The sequence below is a fragment of the Odocoileus virginianus genome, chromosome 2, assembly GCF_023699985.2.
Source record: "Odocoileus virginianus isolate 20LAN1187 ecotype Illinois chromosome 2, Ovbor_1.2, whole genome shotgun sequence".
Lineage (NCBI taxonomy): Eukaryota > Metazoa > Chordata > Mammalia > Artiodactyla > Cervidae > Odocoileus > Odocoileus virginianus.
Genome location: NC_069675.1, coordinates 77107269 through 77130403, shown reverse-complemented (window position 1 = coordinate 77130403; position 23135 = coordinate 77107269). Strand labels below are relative to the sequence as shown.

The window sequence follows — 23135 nt, the reverse complement described above, 5'->3', positions numbered from 1 at the left end:
TCTCCTGCACTGGCAGATGGGTTCTTTACCATTGCTCCAGCTGTAAAGCTCTTGCCTCTGGGGCTTAAAGTCAAAATTCTCTCCCCTAAGAGTCTTATCTCTGGTGCAGCAGCAGGGGAAAAAGGGCCCCCAGGCAGGTAGCTTTCCCAGGTTCATACCTCCACTCTGCCGTTTACTGTGTGACCTTAAGAAAATTGCTTAACGTCTCTGTGCCTCAGATTTCTCATTTGTGGGCACTACCTCATAGGACCGTTGTGAGACTTAAGTGAAAGCAGGTTATTGTTCAGTCATTCAGTGGTGTCTGACTCTTTGTGACCACATGAACTGCAGCACACCAGGCTTCCCTGTCCTTCTCTTTCTCCCAATTTGCTCACACTCACGTCCATTGAGTTGGTGATGCCATCCAACCATCTCATCTTTGGTCACCCCTGCTCTCAATCTTTCCCAACATCCGGGTCTTTTCCAATGAATCAGCTCTTCACGGATAAAAGGACCTAAACTGAGGTCCAGCTCACAAAGGTGGTTCAACCTGTGGTCATTTACACTTCTCTGGGATAAAAATGGTTTGTGGTCAGAGATGACACAAACTGTAATGTAGACTCTGAAACATAGGCATGCATGATCCTGACGGCAGGAGGAAGAGGTGTAAGCTACCTGTTATTTGTTGTTGTTTTTTTTCTTTACTGTCTTCCATGTACCTGACATGGTCCAAAATGCTTTACATAAGCTAGTGCATTAACCACTCCTGGGATTGATCTTTTCACACCTGAAACTGAGGCTGAGAACAAAGTGCCCCCTCAAGGTCACACAGCCACTTCAGAGGTGGACTGGGGTTTGATGTGGTCACTGTGGCTTCAGAGCTTCCCTCTGAGGAACTTTGACAGCCGTGCTGTCTTCCCCTGTTACTTCTCTGAGAAGCAAAACGAACACTGGTCTCTCTCGGAGGGTCAGGATTTGTCGCTGGAGACAGTGCCTCCCCAGAATGACAGCTTAAAACACTGTGCAAATCCAGTGGCTTTTCACCGTGGCACTCAGGATGGGGAAATACCAGCCCGGGTTTTGAGGAAATGGGAGATGTGACCAAGGTGAGAAGGCATTAGACACTGGAACTGGAATAAAGCACCACACATCAGCAAGAGGCTCAGACCAGCGGGTGGTGGTGTGTCCAGGGCGTGACTGAGGGTGTCCGAGGGCGGGAAGGAAAAACCAGTGACTGGGCTTGAGAAGGCACAACTTTCCTTGTTAACATACACACCCCTGCTTCCCTGACTAAGTGGACGCTTCTGCTATAACATATACATCGCCCCAAAGTTCATTAAAGCCGTAGCCTATTTCTAGAATCTAGGTAATTAAAACACATTCTAGGTCTTCCCTGGTGACTAAGTGGTAAAAAAAATCTGCCTGCCAATGCAGGAGACACGGGTTTGATCCCTGAGTCAGGAAGTTCCCCTAGAGAAGAAAATGGCAACCCACTCTGGTATTCCAGATTGGAGAATTCCATGGATAGAAGAGTCTGGTGGACTACAGTGCATAGAGCTGCAAAGAGCTGGTGGACAGGACTGAGCAACTAAACAACAACCCATTTATAAGCAGAGAAGCTGAGGTGCTGAGAGCAGAAATGGTTCTGGCGCTCCACGATCATCTGTAGACTCTCCGCCTGGCCCCCGACCCCCATTCCCACGCCCCTCTTAAGGCTGCTGGTGGGTGTTTTTCAGCACCTCCTGCCCCGCGTGGACTCCCCTCCCCTCCCTAGGGGAAGGCCTGCAAGCCTCTCCTTGGGAGGTTCTGTATCTTTATTCATGAGCCTGGGGGCGGGGGTGGGAGGGAGGAGCCGGGAGCCTTGAAGTCTGCTCTCTGCTTTCCCTGCTAAGAGATAAATATGGAAAGTGAGAGAACTTCCCCATCAGGAGTCGGAACTGCCACCTCATCTAATGCCTAAGCACCTGGGGCCAGAGGAGGTAGCTCTGGCTCTTTAAGGCTGAATGGCTCAGTGTCCTCAACCTCAGCTCAGCGCCCCTTCCAGCCTTTCCCCACCCCCAGACAGGACCGCCCAGGCAGACCGAGGCAGCTGAAGCAGCTCATTCACAGGTGCCGGTGCCATCCCACATCGCCATTGCTGCACCCTCCCCCCGCATCCCCTGCGGGCCCTACCCTCAACCCCCCTCAACCAACCCCACCCCCCACCAGCGATGCTGAGCAGTTAAGTCAAGAAGCCTTGGCTCTGGCCAAAGCCCATGATCCTATGCAATCTCTGAGCGACCAAGCCCATCAGGAGCTTCAGAAGTTCTGCTGACCTCACCTGCTGGGCTTCTCTGCTTCTCTATCAGACTAGAATGGACGCAGATGGTCTACTGTTGGTACGTGGTGAGATTGAGAGGCAGAATTGGGATTTTGCCCTTTCTGGTATCAGTGTTCCTACCTGCTAGATCAGAGGCAAGTAGCTTGGTAAGAGTGTAGCCTCTAGAGTGAAACAAGTTCAATTCTGCCAATAACTAGGTATGTGATCTTGGGCAAAGTAACATAATACCCCTTGTGTCTCCGCTGACTCGTCTCTGTAATGGGTTGGGAGTGGTACCTCTGTCAGAGGGTTTTTAGAGGATTCCACGGGGAAACATTGGCAGTGTGCTGAAACACGCCTGGAACGTAGGAAGTGCTATAAAAGTGTTGTTAATTAAATCAGCATCTTTTGTCAAGTATAATGTTGTCAATTATGCAGATTTAGAATTACAGGGGTTGATAGACCCTCTCGGGCTGATGGAGAATCAACCCCCTCATTCTACACGAGAGGAAACAGGCCCAATTGCTCAGACCCTTCCCTGACAACAATAAGTGTCACCTTCAGAACTTGGACTGCGCCCCTTGTCTGCTCTGGGGTCACGCCCTGCCGGAGATAGAGAGTAAAACCTCTGTCATCTGGCACCCAGAACCCCAGTGGCTCCTGCCTTTGTCCACATCAGAGTGGGAGGGTTCTCTTGTGGCCCCCTACTGACAGACTCTTCAGAGATTTCCCCTGCACCCTGAGATCTAATCTCTGGCTCAGACGGTAAAGCGTCTGCTGTGATGTGGGAGACCTGGGTTCGATCCCTAGGTCAGGAAGATCCCCTGGAGAAGGAAATGGCAACCCACTCCAGTACTCTTGCCTAGAAAATTTCATGGATGGAGGAGCCTGGTGGGCTACAGTCCATGGGGTTGCAAAGAGTCACACGACTGAGCAACTTCACTCACTTCACTCACTCAGACAACCAAGTCAAGAATCAAATGGCCTTTGCTGGGCTTACTCCCCATGGAGAGGAGGATCAAGGAGTCTGGGTTTGGCAGGAGAAGCTACAGAGGCAGGCTCCGTCCCAGGAAGCTCTGTCCAAGGCTGGCCCTGCAGCAGGATGAGAAGTGGTGAGGGTCTGACGCCCCGGCTTGGCTGCGTCTGCGTGAGTTTTATGTTCCTGCTCTTTGTAACCTTGAGTCCTGACTCTTGGTGCTTCTTTTGTATGTGTTAGTCACTCAGTTGTGTCCCATGCTTTGCCATTTTATGGACTGTAGCCCACCAGGCTCCTCTGTGCATGGAGTTCTCCAGGCAAGAATACTGGAGTGGGTTGCCATCCCCTTCTCCAGGGTATCTTCCTAACCCAGGGATCAAACCTGGATCTCCTGCATCGCAAGTAGATTTTTTACCAACTGAGCCACCAGCCCAGTTCCTCTTTTGGCCCTTCTCAGACAAAGCCTTCTCCTTCCCACAGCAGGTTCTGAACTCTGGGTTGTGGTGAAAAGGAACCCCTCCTGGAATCAGCAGTCCAGTGAGATCTGAAAATAGGGATTTGGGGTTTTTCTGTAGCAGCAGGAATCTACTGCTATGGTCTGTTCTGGTTTTTTCACTCTTTCTCTCCGGAGCTGGGTTGGGAAGGTGGGATATATTGCTGCCCTGGGGGGCGAGGGAGAGCCTACACTTCTTAGAATTTCTTCTGTTACAAGAATTCTTTGCCTCAACTCAAAATCTGGCCACAGTTTATGCTTTTCTGCATCCCTTTCGGCAGTTAGACTAGCACCTGGGTGCTATTTAGTAGACGATTATTGACTAATCATTCCATTTTTTTAATTCTAGTGTCCTCCTCCTTAAATCCCAAAGATCCCAGCCCAGCAGCCAATTCTTCCCCTGCCCAGTTTTCATGTAAACAAAGACTTTGAAAAAGCTTTAAAAAACACTTTGCCAAAGGTCCCACATTTAGGAAACTGCAGAACTGATACTCGATCCCAGACCCATCTGATCCTACCATCATGGCATACCACCCTTCCTCCTCCATGTGATCTGTTTCTCTTGTTCATTTCTTGGTCTGCAGTCATACCTTTTTCTTATACCTCTGATGGCAGAGATGGCATTACATCTGGAGCAATCTGTGGCTCCCCTGGTGGCTCAGATGGTAAAGAATCTGCCTGCAATGCAAGAGAAACTGGGTTCAATCCCTGGGTCAGGAAGGTCCCCTGGAAAAGGGAATGGCAATGCACTCCAGTATTCTTACCTGGAGAATCCCATGGACAGAGAATCCTGGGGAGCTACAGTCCATGGGGCCGAAAAAGTCAGACATGACTGAGCAACTAACGCTTTCGCTTTCGCTTGAACAATTTAGGTAAAAGTTATGGATATGTCAGCAATGATGGACAGTAAAAAATCGAGGGAAACATTTTAAAGTTGGGAGGGAGACTTCTCTTTCCAGGAAAGGGAGAGCACAGCTACTGAGGTGGTGACCCTGTATATATTCGTTTCTCACAAGTGAGTTCAACTGTTGCAGACAGAACTCCCCATCTCAGGCAATCATTGCGGTTCCTGTTGCCAGCTGAGGTGTACAGCTCTCTCTTCAGAGTTGCAGCCTTGGTGACCTGTGACATTATATTAATAGAAGGTTTTAATTGAGATGCGGCCAGGCTGAGCATTCTCATCATGGTCACCATGATGTTGTGAAATGAATTGGGCCTAGGGTGAAATGGTCATTGATCCTGAGGAGACTGCTTTATTCTAGGAGGAGTTCAGGAGGTGAAATAAATAAGCAGTTTCAGACCCACTGCAAAATCTGCTGCTCTGCCCACTTCAGTTGGAATAATTGAAAAGACTGTGAGATGAGGGATCCTTTTCCAGTTTTCCCCTACACGACCAGCTTTCCACTGAGCATCTTCAGAGAGCCTCACCCCTTCCTTAGTTTCAAAGATGGGTTTCTTTTTAAATTGACAAAATTGTTTTCTTTCTAATAGAGCAGGCTGACTTTAAATGGAAACAAGACAATTTACTGTTGTGTAATTTACTATTGTTGGCCCCCTATTTTGTAATAAATACTAACAGTAGACTGCTTTATCCTGGTGGTTCAACATTAGTCAACAAGAGAAGGACTGGAGGAAACCCCTTGTCCCAAATCAAGATGTCATTGAACCAATTTGTAATATGAATTGGGTATTTGGGCAGAAGTAGAGAGAGTTTGATTATTTATTTATTGAGAGAGAGAGTTTATTTTAAGTCTGAGTAACCAGTGAGTGGGCTTCTCAGGTGGCTCAGTGGTAGAGAATCTGCCTGCCAACACTGGAGACCCAGGTTTGATCCCTGTATTGGGAAGATCCTCTGGAGAAGGAAATGGCAATCCCCTCCCGTATTCTTGCCTGGGAAATCCTATGAACAGAGGAGCCTGGAGGGCTACGGTGCATTGGGTAACAAAAAAGTCAAACACAACTTAGTGACTAAACAACAATAGATATGTTCACCCTTCAAAGTCTGACCCTGTAATTAGACTATACCAACGAAAGGGGCCACACTCACTGGAAAAGACCCTGATGCTGGGAAAGACTAATGGCAGGAGGAGAAAGGGCGACAGGGGTTGAGATGATTGGATGGCATCACTGACTTAGTGGATATGAGTTTGAGCCAACTCTGGGAGATGGTGAAGGACAGGGAAGCCTGGCGTGCTGCAGTCCATGGGGTCACAAAGAGTCAGACACGACTTAGCAACTAAACAGCCACACAAGGGGGCAGTAAATTAACAAGTCCAAATTCATGAAAGTATCACCCGTTTGCCAAAATCATTTTCTTTTCTCCTTTTTCTTTTTTAAAGATTTCACTCCTAGAATCAGGAAAAAATAAATAAAATGTGATAGCTAAAAGAAAATTTGAAGCTTACCTGATTTATGTCGTCATTTTATATCCAAAGTGGCTTGAGTTCAGTCACAACTAGATACCCTGTCACAACCCAGCATCGGCTCCTCTGTAGCGAGTTGCTTTCTTTATCCACTCTAAGCATTTATAAAGCATCTATCAAGCATCTGCAGGATAACAGATCCTAGTCTAAAACCAGTGAAGATGCAATTAAGAGCAAAGCATAGCATTTCCTTTAACGAAGAGGCGATTCTGGCTTTACCTATGGTGTGATTCTTAAATGAGGGAGACCTGAACATTAGTCAGGATTTCTGCTGCTTGTGTCTTGTTTTCTATAAGAAGGTCAGAGAACTTCCCTGGGCCTCATGACCTTCTTGGGGCGATATGCCTACGGAGGGACCTGATCCAGGACATAAGTGAAAATTGCTTCCGTGACCCAAGGGGCAAAACCCCTTCTCTAGGAATTTAATTCAGGACTAATTTTCTTCTCAAGAACTCAAGAACCATGAGCTAATAGTGGTTGTCTCATAATAAAACCTGGAGTCCTGAGGGACCCATAATGTAAAAATGGATATCGTCACCTAGAGTACAAGTGAAGAGGCAGTTCTGAAAAGTGACCTCCGGATCTGGGTGCCCCCCATGGCAGGCAGGGTAGATGGGCTGTGTCTTTAATCTCTTTCCAGAGAGCCCACATGTGGAAGGCAGCTCACACTTTGGGCTGCATGTACATTTGATTGGTTATGTCTGCTTGAGGGCAGGAACTGGGTCTTATATTTTACTCTTATTCTTCTTCGCTGCCCCCTCACCCTCCCTCCCTCCCACACAGAGCTCAGCTTGAAGCCTGGCACCACCCCTGACTCTTGGGAGTATCTGTTGAATGAACATCTTGGCAGAGAACAGTTTGGGGATGCACCATTTCTGATTAAGGGGAAACATCTCTCTCCTTTTCCCCTGCACATGACCAAGTGCACGTACTCCTCTGATGATGATTCAGTCCTCATGAATCATCGGCTGAAGCAGTAACGGGAATGACACGATTTAAGGCCAAGTGGGAGCCTTCTTTAGCTGAGCTGACTTACGACACCCTTCGGAACACATTTCAGGCCTTCCCTGGTCATGGGGTAGATTTGCTGCTGTATCCTCAGGCTCGAAAAAGACCTGCTGTGCTGAGTCATATGTTCATTTGACACCTCCCATGTGCCTGGCCCTGTGCTAGATGCCAGGGATCACAGTGGTGGGTGAAAACAGGCCACTCCTTGCCCCCATTTAGTTTATGGTCTACTAGGGGAGGGGCTTCCCTGGTGGTTCAGGGGTAAAGAATCCACCTGTTAATGCAGGAGACGTAGGTTCAGTTTCTGGGTCAGCAAGATCCCCTGGAGAAGGAAATGGCAACCCTCTCCAGTATTCTTGCCTGGGAAACCCATGGACAGAGGAGCTTGGCGGGCTGCAATGCATGGGGTCACAAGAGAGTGGGACACGACTTGGCGACTAAACAACCACAATAACAACTACTGAGGAAGATGGGCCTTAATCAAGCAATGCCATGAAGATTTCTTCACTATGATGATACATGTAACCGAGGGTGGGACTCAGTGATGTGCCTGTGCATAATGGGAGCTTCTGACGTTGACTCGGAGAAGACTTCAAGGTCTGAAAAAGAAGCAGGCATTAACTGGGTTGGAACAGAAAAGGAGCATTCCAGACAAAGAGAAAAGCATGGCAAAGGCCGCATGCCATGACTGAGAGCTCAGTAAAGTCCCAGGTAGTGAAAGAATCCCAGAGGGCAGAGGAGTGGACCGAAAACTGGATACAGAGGCTTGGGGGTAATTTTGTTCCTTGTCCTGAGAACAGTTAGATGCTATTGACGGTTATGGGAAGTGGACGGGAGAAAACCTGGGTGGGAAAAGTTCCCTCTGGACAGCTTGTGGGCATGGTGAGCCTAAAGCCAAAACCAAATACCAAGTGAATCCTCAAAGACACCAGCTTGGCCAGCAGCCCGGGACATGTGTGTGAGAGAGCCCAGCGCTAACCAGCTGCTCACCCAGCTGCCATCTGCAAACATCAGGAGATGGGGTGCTTCCGGGCAGCTCTGAGGGGAACATGGAGGGGACCAGGCCCGGCTCCTCACAGCCTCAGACGGTTTCCACATGTTCTGTCCCCAGTACATCTCACAACACTTCTACATCATAGGTATTGATTATTATTGCCCTATTTTGTGGAAGAGGAAACTGAGGCTCAGTTGACTTCGTCCACACCACAGAATAGGACAGAACTGAGCTCACATCTCACCTCTGCCTCTCGTGAGGCTGGGTTGGGTCCTGCTTTCTCTCAAGGACCCCGCCCCCTGCAGCCCTGGGGGTAAGATGGAGTATCTGCTCTGAGCTGGGCCGCAGTGAGGTCCTGGAGGCTGACTGCCATCCTTGGTTGGCCTCTCTCCCTCCACAGCAGTACCTGCCCCGGAGCCAGGGGCTATGGTCCCCGCCGACCTGCCCAGAGCCCAGCCCTTCCCGCTACCTGGAGAGGAGGGGGTGTCCCCTGTGAGGGACAGGTGTTTCCCCCCGTTGCCCCTAACAGTGGGTACCCCCTCCCTGTGAGCCTGCCCTGACCTGGCCCAGCCTTGCTGATGAGAATTGAGGCTCCTGTGAGCCTTGTGAGAGGAAGCAGCAGAGTCATGGGCCAGATGGACAGATCCTTTCCAGAACCTGGTGGAGGAGGCGGGCTGCAGCTCCACTTTGGTGCAGAAGCCAGGCAGATCCAGCAAGTGTAGGAGAGGCAGCATCCACTGAGCAAGCTGGGTTTGATCCCAGCGCCCTCACCCTCCTTAGAGATACAGCCCTATTGTTGTTGTTCAGTCGCTAAGTCACATCTGACTCTTTGCAACCCCATGAACTGCAGCACGCCAGGCTTCCCTGTCCTTCCCTGTCTCCCTGAGTTTGCTCAAACTCTTATCCATTGAGTCAGTGATGCCATCCAACCGTCTCATCCTCTGTCACCCCCTTCTCCTCTTGCCCTCAATCCTTCCCAGCCGCAGGGTCTTTTCCAATGATACAACCCTGAGTCAGTTACTTAATGCAGAGCGATGACCCTCCAGTCCTAAATGTGTTGAAAGACCAGCTGAGGCAGCACATGAGAAGGACCTGCCTAGGACCTTGCTCCCCGATAGGCTCTCACGAACCACTGTTCTCCTGGCAGGACCTGGAGAGGTTGATTTCTGAGCCAGGTCATCCATGAGACGCTTCTGGCTAATTCCAGCAGAGGGAAGGGGAGATGACCTCAGAAGCAGAATTGCCATATTTCAGGGGTGCAATAGAGAAGACTCTGTCACACTGCTCATCACTCAACAGGCCAATAAATCGAGAGAGAAGTTGTTCAAACAAGGGATAGTGACTTTATTTGGAGAGCAGCAGTCCCAGAAGATGGTGGACTCATGTCCCTCAGAACCATCTTGCCCAGTTTGGATGTTAGCTTATTTTATAGAACAAAGAGGGGGAGGTGAGAAGGTAACGTAAAAAAAAAAAAGGCAATAAGTTGTTGCAAATATTTCCTGGTTCCAGCCAGACTCCAGGGAGGATGTGTTAATTTCTTCTTTCCTGCATCCATTCACAGGTGGGCCTGGTCAGGATGTTTCCTGTGAGCTTAAACAAAGGTATTTTAGCTTAACTCTCAGGTATGGGAGGCAGGGTTCCTGGACGTGGGACATTATGTATACTTCAAGGTGGCTCAGCAGTTTAAAAAAATCTGCCTGCCAATGCAGGAGATGCAGATCCAGATTCAATTCCTGGGTTTGGAGGATTCCCTGGAGAAGAAAATGGCAATCCACTCCAGTATTCTTGCTAGGAAATCCAACGGACAGAGGAGACTGTCAGGCTGCAGTCCATGGGATCATGAAGAGCGGGACACGACTTAGCAACTAACAACAACATTCCTTTAGTGATGAGCTTGTAGCAAAAGCAAGAGAATATAAAGGCTAAAGTTAAAAAAAATAGATCCAATATGGAGTAAGATTTCTTCTTCCCTACTACCACTCCATCCTTGGGGAGGGGATTGTGTTGGTGGGTTCATAAGCCAGACAACATAGGCTTCTGACGTTTGAGAACAAAGGAAAACATAACTGACCTGAGTGAGGACTTTTCCAAAGGGACTGTGTCTGATGAGAGACTGGATGGCAGGCCTCTCCATAACAGTGAGCCGCAGAGTGGTCCAAGAATACTCTGTTCTTTGATCCCATCATGAGCGCTATTTCAGGCAGACTAATGGGCAGACATCTGTTCTGAGGTCTGAGGGCTGCCCAGCAGCAGCCCAGAGCTGGAGAGAGACCGCCCGCCTCACTGTCCCGCGGCCACTCCCTCCTGATACAGCAGGTCTGCGGTCAGCTGTCACAGTGGGTCAAAGCCTTGCTTGTGAAAACCTGCCCTGCCTGAAGTTTGGACGGAGAGCTTCTAGGGGACCCAAATCCTCCATCAAATTGAGGCAGGCCCCAGTGACTCCGAGAGAGAAGGGAGGATTCTCCTGGGAAATGTTACGATGTTTTCTCGGAACTCAGTACAACTTCTAGAAGGATGAGGTAGACACACGGACAGCAGCTAGGGCTGGAGTCGGGGATGGAAGCACTATGTTTTGATGTCATTTTTTTTTTTTTTTTTGCCACAGCCACCTGTGTTGCACTGGGGTTAGTGGGGGTTTGGGAGAACATTGGCATGTTCAGTATGAGATATCTGGGGTTCACTCACCATCTCTTTAGGAGACAACCCATTTAATATTCACAACTGCATAGATTATTGAAAAGATGGAAATGTGGGAACATCAGCCCACTCTCTGTAAGGAAAACCTCTGCTGTGGCTTTGAAGTAGGCTGATTAATTTGTGCCAAGTCTCCCTTTGTCCCCCTGGGGAGAGGCAGCGTCCTTGAGCATTTCCTGGTTTTTTTCCTCTTCTGCACATTAGTTAGTTCTGAGTAAGGATGTGGAGTACAGTGGAATACAGTCTAGATTTGTGTAATCCCCAAAGTTTTGGACTCTGAGACCTTTCTTAAGCTATGATGAAGAGCAGTGAATTGTCACCACCTGCATATCAGGGGGGGGAAGGGAGCTGCTCACTAAATTTTCATTAAATTTCAAACTCATAAGATCATTCCCGTAACTTTCGCTTGTGGCTCTATGCACTGGTGTTGTGCTTAGTCGCTCAGTCGTGTCCGACTCTTTGCGACCGTAGGGACTGTAGCCCACCAGGCTCCTCTGTCCATGGGATTCTCCAGGCAAGAATACTGGAATGGGTTGCCATGCCCTCCTCTAGGGGATCTTTCAAACCCAAGTCTCCCGCATTGCAGATGGATTCATTACCAGCTGAACCACCAGGGAAGCCCAAGAATATTGGAGTGGGTAGCCTATCCCTTCTCCAGGGGATCTTCCCAACCCAGGAATTGAACCGGGGTCTCCTACATTGCAGGTGGATTCTTTACCAGCTGAGCTATCATATCATAGTGCAATTTTATACTTATGTAGTTGTATGATTAGTGTCTAGGTCTCCCACGATTATAAAAATATATTTTTTCTACTTTGGCCACCACTCAACACAGTGCTTGACAGGTAGTAACTGCTCAGTAAATATTTGTTGCATTCAAGAATGAATGAATCATGAAAAATATCCCTCGGGAGCATTCTAGTGATTTTCATGTAGTACATACTTCCTGCCAGGAGATGGCGATAAATACACAGTATTAGCAGGATGAAAGCTAAGAATTACATAATGCAACAAATTAGTTTGTTTCATCAGATGTGGATTTAGCTTTATTCCTTCAGCTAATACTTGGTTAGGGCTTCCCAGGTGGTTCAGCGATAAAGAATCCACCTGCCAATGAAGGAGATGCAAGAGATGTGGGGTCAATCCCTGGGTTGGGAAGATCCCCTGGAGAAGGAAATGGCAACTCACTCCAGTATTCTTGCCTGGGAAATCCCATGGACACAGGAGCCTGGCAGGCTACCGTCCATGAGGTCACAAACACTCAAACACAACTGAGAGACTGAACACACACACACAATACTTGATTAAGAGAAACAGAAAGATGTAGCAGAAATGACCCAATAGATACACGTTCAAATCCTGCCTTATCATAGCCAGCCAGGCACCATGAGCAAAGGCCTTGACATTTCAAGCTTGTCCACAAGGAGTTTGTGATGGCAGAGTGTTCAGAGTATGATGCAGAGTTTATGATCAGACTCTTCCAGGCAGATCAGGCAGATAAATTTTTTTCCCTAACTTTCTACCTTCTGTTTGTTATACAGTAGTCGGTCCCTCAGCATCCATGGGAATTGGTTCTAGGACTCAAATACCAAAGTCCCAAGATGTTCGGATTCCTTGTATAAGCTGGCCTAGTACACTCAGCCCTCCATAGCTGGGGGTCCCAGAGAACCCTGGGACAGAGGGGCTACTTGGTGGTCCCACCTTCTGTTACTAGCTCTGAGCCCCAAGTGTTTGAACCAAAGGTCTGTGGGCTACACAGGGGCAAGGATAAAAGAGAGCTGTGGAGAAGACTGCCTCCAGGGCAGCCTCACCCCCAGCCCAAGGAGCCTGGGGGGCTGGCCAGCTCAGACGCCCCCAGAATTAAGCCTAGGGCTCTGCTGGCCTGAACCTGGAGCAGACCCTGCTCCACCCCAAACCCTGCTCTTCAAGAAGGAGCCTTCTCCTGGGTATCCTCAGGAGGACAGGCTGCTCCACTGATGCCAAACCCCAAAGGATGCCTCTGGGAAGCACACCACACAGCTTCTGGGGTCAGAAGGATTCCTGGCTGGGAGCCTGGATTCCCATCAAGCAGGAGTTATTAACTGGCCATTTGCAGCTGCTTCCCTGGCTTCCCAGGTGGCTCAGGGTAAAGAATCTGCCTCCCAATGCAGGAGATGCAGGTGTAGATTCGATCCCTAGCTTGGCAAGATCCCCTGGAGGAGGAAATGGCAACCCACTCCAGTATTCTTCCCGGGGAAATCTCATGGACAGAGGAGCCTGGTGGGCTACAGTCCATGGAATCTCAAAGAGTTAGGCACAACCTGGTGATTAAACAGTGTAGTCTGTTGTTTAGTCAGACAAAACTAAACAATCTGTTTCTTGGATGAGGCGTTTTTTGTTTTTGTTTTTTTACTTTCCTTTTAATGGAAATACAAGATACACTAGATTTAAAAATTTTGACCAAAAATAGAACTGTGTGTGTATACATGGGCATAAAAGAGACAATGGATATTAATTGAAGGTTAGCTATATTAGATTATCTAATATAGTTTTTGAAAATTTTTACAACAAAATTTATTTCCTTTTAAACAAGTTGCTATGGGCCGAATATCCGTGTATCCTAAATTCTTATGTTGAAACTTCATACCCAAAATGACGGTATTAGGAGGAAAGTGCTTAGGTCATGAGGGTGGAACCTTCATGAATAGGATTGAAGAAAGTGAAAGTGTTGCTGAATTGTGTCCAACTCTTTGCAACTCCATGGACTGTAGCCTGCCAGGCTCCTCTGTCCATGGAATTCTCCAGGCAAGAATACTGGAGTGGGTTGCCATTCCCTTCTCCAGGGGATCTTCCCAACCCAGGGATCGAACCCAGGTCTCCCACATTGTAGGCAGATTCTTTACCATTTGAGCTACCCGGGAAGCCCCATGAGCAGGATTAGTGCTCTTATAAAAGAAACCTCATAGAGTGTCCTTGTACCTTCCAGAACGTGAGGACACAGCAAACAGTCAGCAGACTGCAATCCAGAGGAAGGCCCTTACCAGTACCTGACCATGCTGGCATCTTGATCTTGAACATCTAGCCTCCAGAACTATAAGAAATAAATATGTGTTGTTTACTAGCTACCCAATCCATGGTAGTTCTTTATGGCAACCTAAGGGCTTCCCAGATGGCACTAGTGGTAAAAAAAGCTGCCTGGCAATACAGGAGGCGTAAGAAACTCGGCTTTGAGCCCTGGGTCGTGAGGATCCCCTGGAGGAGGTCATGGCAACCCACTCCAGTATTCTTGCCTGGAGAATTCTGTGGACAGAAGAGCCTGGTGGGCTACAGTCCGTAGGCTTGCAAAGAGACATGACTGAAGTGACTTAGTATGCATGCACAAAGACACAAGTGAAATATTTAAAACTATAAATATATAAATTAAAATTTTAAACTTCCAAGTTTTTTATTATATTAAAAGATTTGGATTATTAATAAAACAAAAATTATTTCTACATCAATATTTAATTCAGGAGTTGATGCAAAATACATTGAATTTTAAAAATACCCTTCAAGTAATAATACCCTCCAAATACGTGTACTTCTTAGGCAGTGTTTTCCTTTGAGAGAAGTGGATATGAGTTCAAGACCTTGATTTCTTCCTACAGAAATTGAAGGGAGTATGGCTTCATTTTTTCTGTTATGACCCATCCAGAGTTGAATTATTTCATCAGAAGAAGGATCATTCCCCTGATTCAAAAAACTTGAAGTACTCAGAAAATCATAGGATGAATTTTCTAAAGGAAACAACCACTCCAGATATCTGAGGGCTCTTCATCACATACTCTGTTCCTCCAGAGAAAACATGTTGGCTGTAAAAGTCAGTAAACAGACCTTCAGCAAGGCACATGCAACTTTTATAGCTCAAAATTTACCATCGATTTTTTTTTCTGAAGGCCTTTCAGATCTAAATTAATTTTTAATACACTGACCTAAGATGCCAGCTATTTTCAGATAAAAATATCAGATAGCCCTTAACTTAAAAGGATGCTGTGAGATATAAAATGGGTAAAGTATTGTACCACCAGAAACCTACAGGGATAGAGAAAAATTATACCCAATGGCTTCATGTCACTGGGTGCAGAAAGGCTGGTGGATAAAAATCCGTAGGGAGACCTTGGAATGCACCAGGGGTCTCGGTCTGCTCTGTTTTTAGGCTATTATACTTCTCAGGTACAGGTTCTGCTCAAGACCCCTGAACACAGACAGCATGTTAGCAAACAGCACCCCCTTAGAGAAAGAGAAAGACCACCCAGGCAGAGGGCACATATGATACTTAGAATAAGAAATAAACATATTTGATCTTAGTCCTCGGTTCCTGGTACAGATTTGTCCGCATGCATATTCAGTCGTGTCCAACTCTTTGCAGCCCCATGGACTGTAGCCTGCCAGGCTCCTCTGTCCACGGGATTTTCTTGGGAAGAATACTGGAGTGGGTTACATTTCCTTCTTTAGTGTCTATTGTATGTTAATGAGTGGTGGTTGGATGCTCGTCTCTTCAGGAGTGGGGCAGGATTGGGTGGGGGGCTGGTCCCAGAAAGACAAGGGGCAGATTAGAGAACTGGAACTTCTAGCCCCAAGCCAGACCTCCAGTAGAGAGAGAGTGTCTGGAGAGTGAGTTCAGTCACTAATGGCCAATGATTTAATCGATCATGCATGCATAATGAAGCTGCCATAAAAACCCCTTAAACTATGGGGTTCCAGAAGCTTCCAGGCTGATGAGAGCATTCAGGGGCTGGGAGAGTGAGGCAACCTGTACTGGAGCTCCATGCACCCCTCGCATTACTCTGTGCATCTCCTCCGTCGGGTTGTATCCTTTATAACCCACTGGTGAAGTGAAACGAAAGTCGCTCAGTCGTGTCTGGCTCTTTGCGACCCCATGGACTATGCAGTCCATGGAATTCTCCAGACCAGAATACTGGAGTGGATAGCCTATCCCTTCTCCAGGAGATCTTCCCAACCCAGGGATCGAACCCAGGCCTCCATCATGGCAGGCAGATTCTTTACCAGCTGAACCACCAGGGAAGCCCAAGAATACTGGAGTGGGTAGCCTGTCCCTTCTCCAGCGATCTTCCTGACCCAGGAATCGAACTGGGGTCTCCTGCATTGCAGGTGGATTCTTTACCAGCTAAGCTATCAGGGGAGCCCCAACAAACTGGTAATAGTAAATAAAGCGCCTTTCAGAAGTTTGTGAGTCAGCAAATTCTCCCACCTGAGGAGGGGCCGTGGGAACCCTTTCACTTCATAGCAGGTCTCAGGGAGGTACCGGGGGCAGCCTGAGGCTTGTGACTGGCATCTAGCTTGGGGGCAGTCTTTCTGGACTGTCCTCCCTTCTGGTGGTGGTGGTGGTGGTTTAGTTGCTCAGTCCTGTCTGACTCTTTCGATCCCATGGATTGTAGCCCGCCAGGGTCCTCTGTCCCTGGGGTTTTCCAGGCAAGAATACTGGAGTGGGTTGCCATTTCCTTCTCCAGAAGATGTTCCCCATCCAGGAATCAAACCCAGGTCTCCTGCACTGCAGGCAGATTCTTTACCGACTGAGCTATGAGGGAAGCCCCCAGTAACTGCAGGCCATTAAGGTCAGAAGTGGATTGACCTGTAGGACACTTAGTTGGGATACAGCCAGTTGGAAAATTGGTTGTTGTGAGGAGAAAAAAATAGAACCACCCCCAACTCCTCCCCTCCACATGTGGTGTTATAAGTGTTACAAATAATGAACAGTCCAGAGTATATGAGGCTCATAGTTACAGAATGAGTTGTTTGATTAGAAAAGAAGAGATGGTCAAGTTTTATTTTCCAAGATTAATAAAATGATTGTTGCTGTTTCACACCACCAGGTTTAGGGGTAGCTTCTTACACAACAAGAGCAAGCACCAGATCAGATCCTGGCGTCTGGAAGGGGGAGATACTGAAATGCAAATTGAAACCAGCTCTCTCCACCCTCCACCCCATCCCCCCCTGCCCCCGGGAATGCTTGTCTCATCCCTGGGCCTCCTGTATTCGCCCCTTACAGGAAATGCTTGTCTTTTGTTTCTGGAGGGAGATTTCCTACCATGCAATGTGCTTCTCAGTGTAGGGGCAGTGGGTAGCAGGGCTCAGCAGGTCCCAGGTCAGGATGTATGGTGAGAAAGAGTATGCAGTCAGAGAGGGCATGACGCCAGCCATCTGTGTGCGGCCAGCCTGACCCACTTAGCAAGTGGCAACACCCACACCAGAATATGAATGCCACGGCATCCTTAGGAATCTGCTTTGGACTTTGTATTTGGTGGATTTCTTCACCCAGAAACACGTATGCACCTTCTCTGGTTTAAACAGCACGTGGTTTGTTTTTGTTTGGGGGGTGGGATGAGGTTTATTTGCTAGTTTCCTCTGCTCCACCTGGAGAATGTCCTTTCCTTCTTTTTTTAAATATTTTTATCAGAGTATAGTTGCTTTACAATGTTGTGTTAGTTCCTACTATACAGCAAAGAGAATCAGCCATTCATATACGTATAGACATATATGCAGAATGTCCTTTAGCTTTGCTGGGGCAGAGGGTCAGGTATCATAGCTCCCTGCTGTGTGTGGTGGGCCCAGACATGCGTCCAGGACCAGGGCCACTGCCACGGTCTCCGTGGTCTTCCCACTTTGGGGCTCTGCACTCCCTCCTCCTCCTGTGTCCCTCTCCTGTCTCCTGCAGCATCCTGCCGGCTCTGAGAAGACACCTCTTTATGTCTCTCAGAAATAAGCCCAGTCATGTTCTATTTTTAGTGGGTCTTAAATGCCCTGCAAAAGAAGTTTCTAGAAAAAGGAGTTGGGCGCTGGCCCAACACCCAGGGGGACCATGGTGGGCTGGGGGCCGGGAGTCACTGGCGGGAGGTCAGGGCCACCTTGCTCAGGCCCCTTGGGCCGTGAACCTGGATGATCCCACCCAGAGAAATGTGGGAGTCCAGGTCACATTGCCCTGAGCAGGAGAGAAGTCAGCTGGCTGTCCCTGCCCTAGACCTTGAGGGAGAACGACCAAAGGTCACAGAGGAGGAATTCTAGCAGCCCTGATGCAGGTCCCACCAACCTCAAAGCCCAGTGTCTCCAGCCTTACCCTCGGGAAAGAGCGAGGAGCCTAGCAGTGAGGACGCATGGGGAGACCGCTTCCCTGTGCCCATCCTTAGCCTTGACTGTTGGGCGAGCCTGACTCCCTTTTCCACGCGGGCGAGCCTGACTCCCTCGCCCCCTGCCCTCCTTGCCGTCCTGGAGGTCTGGGAGAGCCCCGGGTCAGCGCGTGGCGGTGGCCTTTGACTTCAGGGCCTGCGATTCTTCCCCTGCTGACAGGTGACCTTGTGTGTTCTGTTCTGTAGTTCTTCCCATATGGAGATGCCTCCAAGTTTGCCCAGCACGCCTTCCGCACCTTCGACAAGAACGGGGACGGTACCATCGACTTCCGAGAGTTCATCTGCGCGCTGTCCATCACCTCCAGGGGCAGCTTTGAGCAGAAGCTGAACTGGGCTTTCAACATGTATGACCTAGACGGGGACGGCAAGATCACCCGAGTGGAGATGCTAGAGATCATCGAGGTGAGGTCCCCGGGTGTTCTCAGGGCCTGGGCTGCTGCTGGCAGGAAGGCAGACCTTGGGAAGAGGCTCCCTGGGCACAGGCCTATGGCAATCCTCTTTTCCCCCACCAGGAGCCCTGGCAGGCCTTGAATCCTCTGTCCTGTCCCCTCCCTCCATGCTGGATAATGTCTCAGCTCCAAGCTGCTGGGCTCTGACTGTCAACCACATTTCAACCAGCCATACTTGCACTGTGGGATCTTCCACCAAAAAGCCTAGAGGGTGTGAAGGATGGTATCAGGACTCAGCTTCTGTGGCCCTTGGCTTAGCTCTGCCCTGCTGGACGCCACTGTCTTCCTCAAGCCAGCTTCCCCACGGGGGGCACAAGATGCTGCCCATGGTCCACAGTTTCCCATCCTTCCATGTGGACAAGCATCCTCCTCAGTTCCCTGTGCAAATGTCCCAGGACCCCCCGCCCACTGCTGCAACCTCAGTCTTCAGCACCACTCCTTACACACTGAGTGTGATACCTGGGCCTTGGTTTTCCTGGAACACACAGCCTCACATCAGGGCCTTGATATCCTCTCCCTCTGCCCGGGACAGCCCCCAGGTCCCCTCATTCCTCTTGGGGCTGCCCCCTCATCTCAACATCTTGGCAGGCCTTCCTCTCTGAACTCACATCCCCCTACCCCTGGGCCATCTAAGCCCTCACCAACATTGTCTTTTTTCTTTGGTCACAGATTTTATCACTGCCCTAAATAACCTGATACAATAGAACACAAGCTACATGTAAAGAGAGAGCCGTACTCTCTCACCGCGGTATCCCTCCAGCCTAGAACAGTCCGGGAGCCTGCCGGGCACTCACCTGCTGATAAGTGCGTGCCTCTTCCCTCTCTGACGGTCTTAGCTTGTGTGTTCACCTCTGCGCTGACCAGGTGACCCAAAGAGGGAGATGCGCTACAGGCAGGACCAAGTGTCTCATCCTGGAGCTGGGGCGAGGCCCTGCCCAGACCACAGGGCTGAGATTTGGGGGGCAGCAGGGGTGGGGGTGGATCCCAAAGCAGAGCTAAGGGGTGATGGCAAGAAACAGTAGTCAAAACCCAAGTGACCAGAACCCCCAGCTGCCCGCTAGGCTATGCTGACTCTCCTCCTCTGGGGCCGCTCCCCAGCGCAGTCAGCGCTGGCCTCTGGAGCCCTGCCTTCCACTTTCCCCACCCGCCCCAGCATCTTTAGTCCCTTCGCTGCCTTTAGTATCCACTTCCCTTCCCAAGTAACTGGGAGACCCAGTAAGGTTCAGGCATGGAGTTGGCTATAGGGCGTTGAGCACCAAACCATCAAAAAATGAAAAAATGATAATAAACATACTGCTCAAGACTGTGGTAATAATTAAGCACCTGGAACACTTTCTCTCAGGCTTCCCTGGTGACTTGGTGGTAAAGAATCTGCCTGCCAAGGCAGGAGACGCAGGTTCGACCCCAGGGTTGGGAAGATCCGCTGGAGAAGGAAATGGCAGCCCACTCCAGTATTCTTGCCTGGGAAATCCCATGGATGGAGGAGCCTGGTGGGCTACAGTCCATGGGGGTCACAAAGAGTTGGACACGACTGAGCGACTAAGCAACAATACTTCCTGCCATGTAGGAAATGCTCAGTACACAGCAGTTCACTCTCGAGGCTCTGTCTCCCTTGGAAACACCATTCACCTCAACTCTCAGCTCCTTTCCTTCTGATCAGCTGTGCCCCTTCTTCATGCTCCCTCTGCACGTGGCTCCCTATCTCCTCCTCCGGTATTTTCTCCAGCTTCTAGCCCTCTGCACTTGCACCCTGGCACCCTTTCGGGCCTCCAGGTTCCTTTTTGCTGAGTCGCCTTTTCAGAACCAAGGTATCAGTAACTGATACAGTCTTAACAGCATCTCGGTACTTCAGGAGCTGCTCACTCATTTGGCCAAGTTTTTACAGACTTTTGTGCCTCCATGCCAGGCACAGCCGTGCACACAGATTCTGCTGTCCAGCTGACGTCCGTTCGCTTGCATGTCCACTGCAGCCTCACTGTCCTTCCAGGGCTGCTCACCCTTGAACACACACTGCTGGCCACTTTGGCCTCTACCATGCTTTTCACCTGGGCTTTTCACCTTTTCTTTCAGGGCTCTGGGCCCATCCAAATCTTTCTTTAGACTTTAAGGTCTAGGGTATTCGCCATCATCATAATCCAATTGTAGAACATTTTTATTCTCCCAATAGGATCTCTTATGCTCATGGGTATCCCCAGGTTCTGGAAACATACCCTTCTACTTTTTCTTTATGGATTTGTCTCGCTGAGCATTTCATATAGATGGAATCCTACAGTATACATTTGGCCTTTTATATATGGCACCTTTTTTTGACATTTATCTATGTTGTAGCATCTATCAGCGTTTCATTCCTTCCTGTTGCTAAAATTATATGCAGTTGTATAGATATGTCGTATTTTATTTATCTCTTTGCCAGTTGAGTATTTGTGCTGTTTCACTTTTGGGCTATTATTGAAATTGCTGCTATATGTTCACCTACAAGTCTTTGTGTAGATGAGCATTTCTTTTTTAAGGCACTTTCCTAAGAATGAGACTCGTTTCTACCTTTAATTTCCATTTTGAGAATTACATATGTGCAGTTGAATGGAAAATGGAATCATCTTACTGTGTTCTTTCACTCATGAAGAGAGTCCCTGACTTGCAGATCCCCCTCAGCTAACTGCTTTTAGGGCTTAATTTTACTGGTGTACCTCGCTTGCTTTCTTGACAGATTCTAAGTGCCTTAGCAGTTGGGACCACTGATTACGGTCTGTTTCATCTGGGACCACTTCATCTTTTCCTAGATCTCCAAGGAGTATAGCTTGTTGATTGCCATCTGACCTTAAACTCAGAAGTTTTCAAACCGAGCTCATCATTTTCCTCCCTAAACCTCCCTGATCATCATTCTTGATCTCACCACAACTCTTCACTCACTTCCTCCAGCCAGAAAATATAGGAGTCACACGAAATTCTTCTCTATCCCATTAGTCATGAGACTCACACCGATTTGATTATACCACTCTCTTATTTAAAAGCATTTAAGGAGTTCTTTGAAGTAAATTTAAATTCTTTACCCCATCTTAGGTAAACTTTATGATCTATTTCTTGTCTTCCCAAGGCTATCTACAAAATGGTGGGCACGGTGATCATGATGAAAATGAATGAGGATGGCCTCACGCCCGAGCAACGAGTAGACAAGATTTTCAGCAAGATGGATAAGAACAAAGATGACCAGATTACACTGGATGAATTCAAAGAAGCTGCCAAGAGCGACCCTTCCATTGTACTACTTCTGCAGTGCGACATTCAGAAATGAGCGGAGGTCAATGCTATGGACTGCACAAGAGTATCAATGTTCCATTCAGTCTGCAGCTATTAACACACACACACAGACACACACACAAATATCGCTTGGACTACCTATAAATGGACTTGCTTCTTGTGTTTGAAACACTTGTGTGCATGAGAATGTCATTTGCTAATGAATTTTAAAAGCATATATTATAAAACAGACAACCTGCCATGATGTGATATGTGTAATATCATTTCATAAAAAAACCTTCCTCCTCCAAAGCCTGGGCAGAAACGTGCTGCAAAGAGTTCTATGATTTCTTGTTGATGTTTTGCTATTGCTTGTGTCTCCTTGATTACATAATGTTAGTAGCACTCAGACCCCCACAGTAATGTAATTGAATTTTAAGCTGTGTCACCATTCTCCTGTAAAATAGTACTAGACAGACACACAGAGGAGATATTGACTCCTCTGTGTGGTCCACACACAAGAGCTTGTATTATCAGTGAATATAAATGTACGACATTTGCATGCCTTTTAGGTTCGCCTTAATTCTTACCTCATTTGCACCCTATCAACCTGGAAAGAGCTGTGTTGGAATTAATGCAGTATAAACCTTACAAACTCTGCTAAATGACTCATAAGTATATCTATCTATAATATACATATACTCAAAGATATTATTTATTGAAAGTAAAAAAAAAGATGGATGTGTATTGATTTCTGCTTGAATTTTCAAAGGCTTCCAAAGAGGTGGCAATAGATGTCCCAAATAAATTTATAACATTTGACTTTTTCCCTCAGTTCTTATTTCATAATTTCAAATTAGAAACAGATGTTTCATAATCATCCAGGGTCAGTAGCAACAAACTTACTAAATTTCCCTTTGAACACACAACTTGGGAATTTGAAGACATAGTGACAACCAACGGGAAAAAAGCAACTTCTCGATATTTCATCCTGGCCCTCAGAAGAGGGAAAATTAATATGGCATGTCAAGTTGAAATAAAACATAAAACTTGCTCATTCTCAAAAAATGCTCACTATATGAGAATACACGCTATCTCAGTGTGACTGTGTGTGAAGTTTTACACAACACACTGAGTGAGAAGCGTCCTCTGAAAGATGCTGGCAGAAAAGGGGCCCTCTGTCTTGCCACATCATAAACGTACTCATGGTTTTAAAGATGGAACAAAATCCAGATGCTTTTGAGCTTGAGGAAGGAAGGCAGAGAGATTCCATGAAGAGCCCTAGGGGCGGGTTTGCGTTTTCAGAGCAAGCATGGATGAGACCGGTTTCCTTCTTCAGGACGATCCATTAGAACTTGCTGGGATGGTGAAAACGTCTGCACTGGCTGCATGTGACTTTGGAGCACTTCAAGTTCAGCTA

The 23135-nt window shown here is 48.0% G+C and overlaps 1 protein-coding gene across 1 annotated transcript in view; it reads left to right on the top strand.

Annotated features, from left to right (window-relative positions):
• VSNL1 (visinin like 1) overlaps positions 1-22537 on the top strand; it is a 114294-nt gene extending 91757 nt beyond the window's left edge. Inside the window, exons 3-4 of the mRNA XM_020910122.2 lie at positions 18216-18431; positions 21573-22537. Coding sequence (XP_020765781.1) covers positions 18216-18431; positions 21573-21770 — 414 coding nt within the window. The 3' untranslated portion in view covers positions 21771-22537. The remainder of the gene's footprint in view (positions 1-18215; positions 18432-21572) is intronic.
• Positions 22538-23135: the final 598 nt, after the last annotated feature.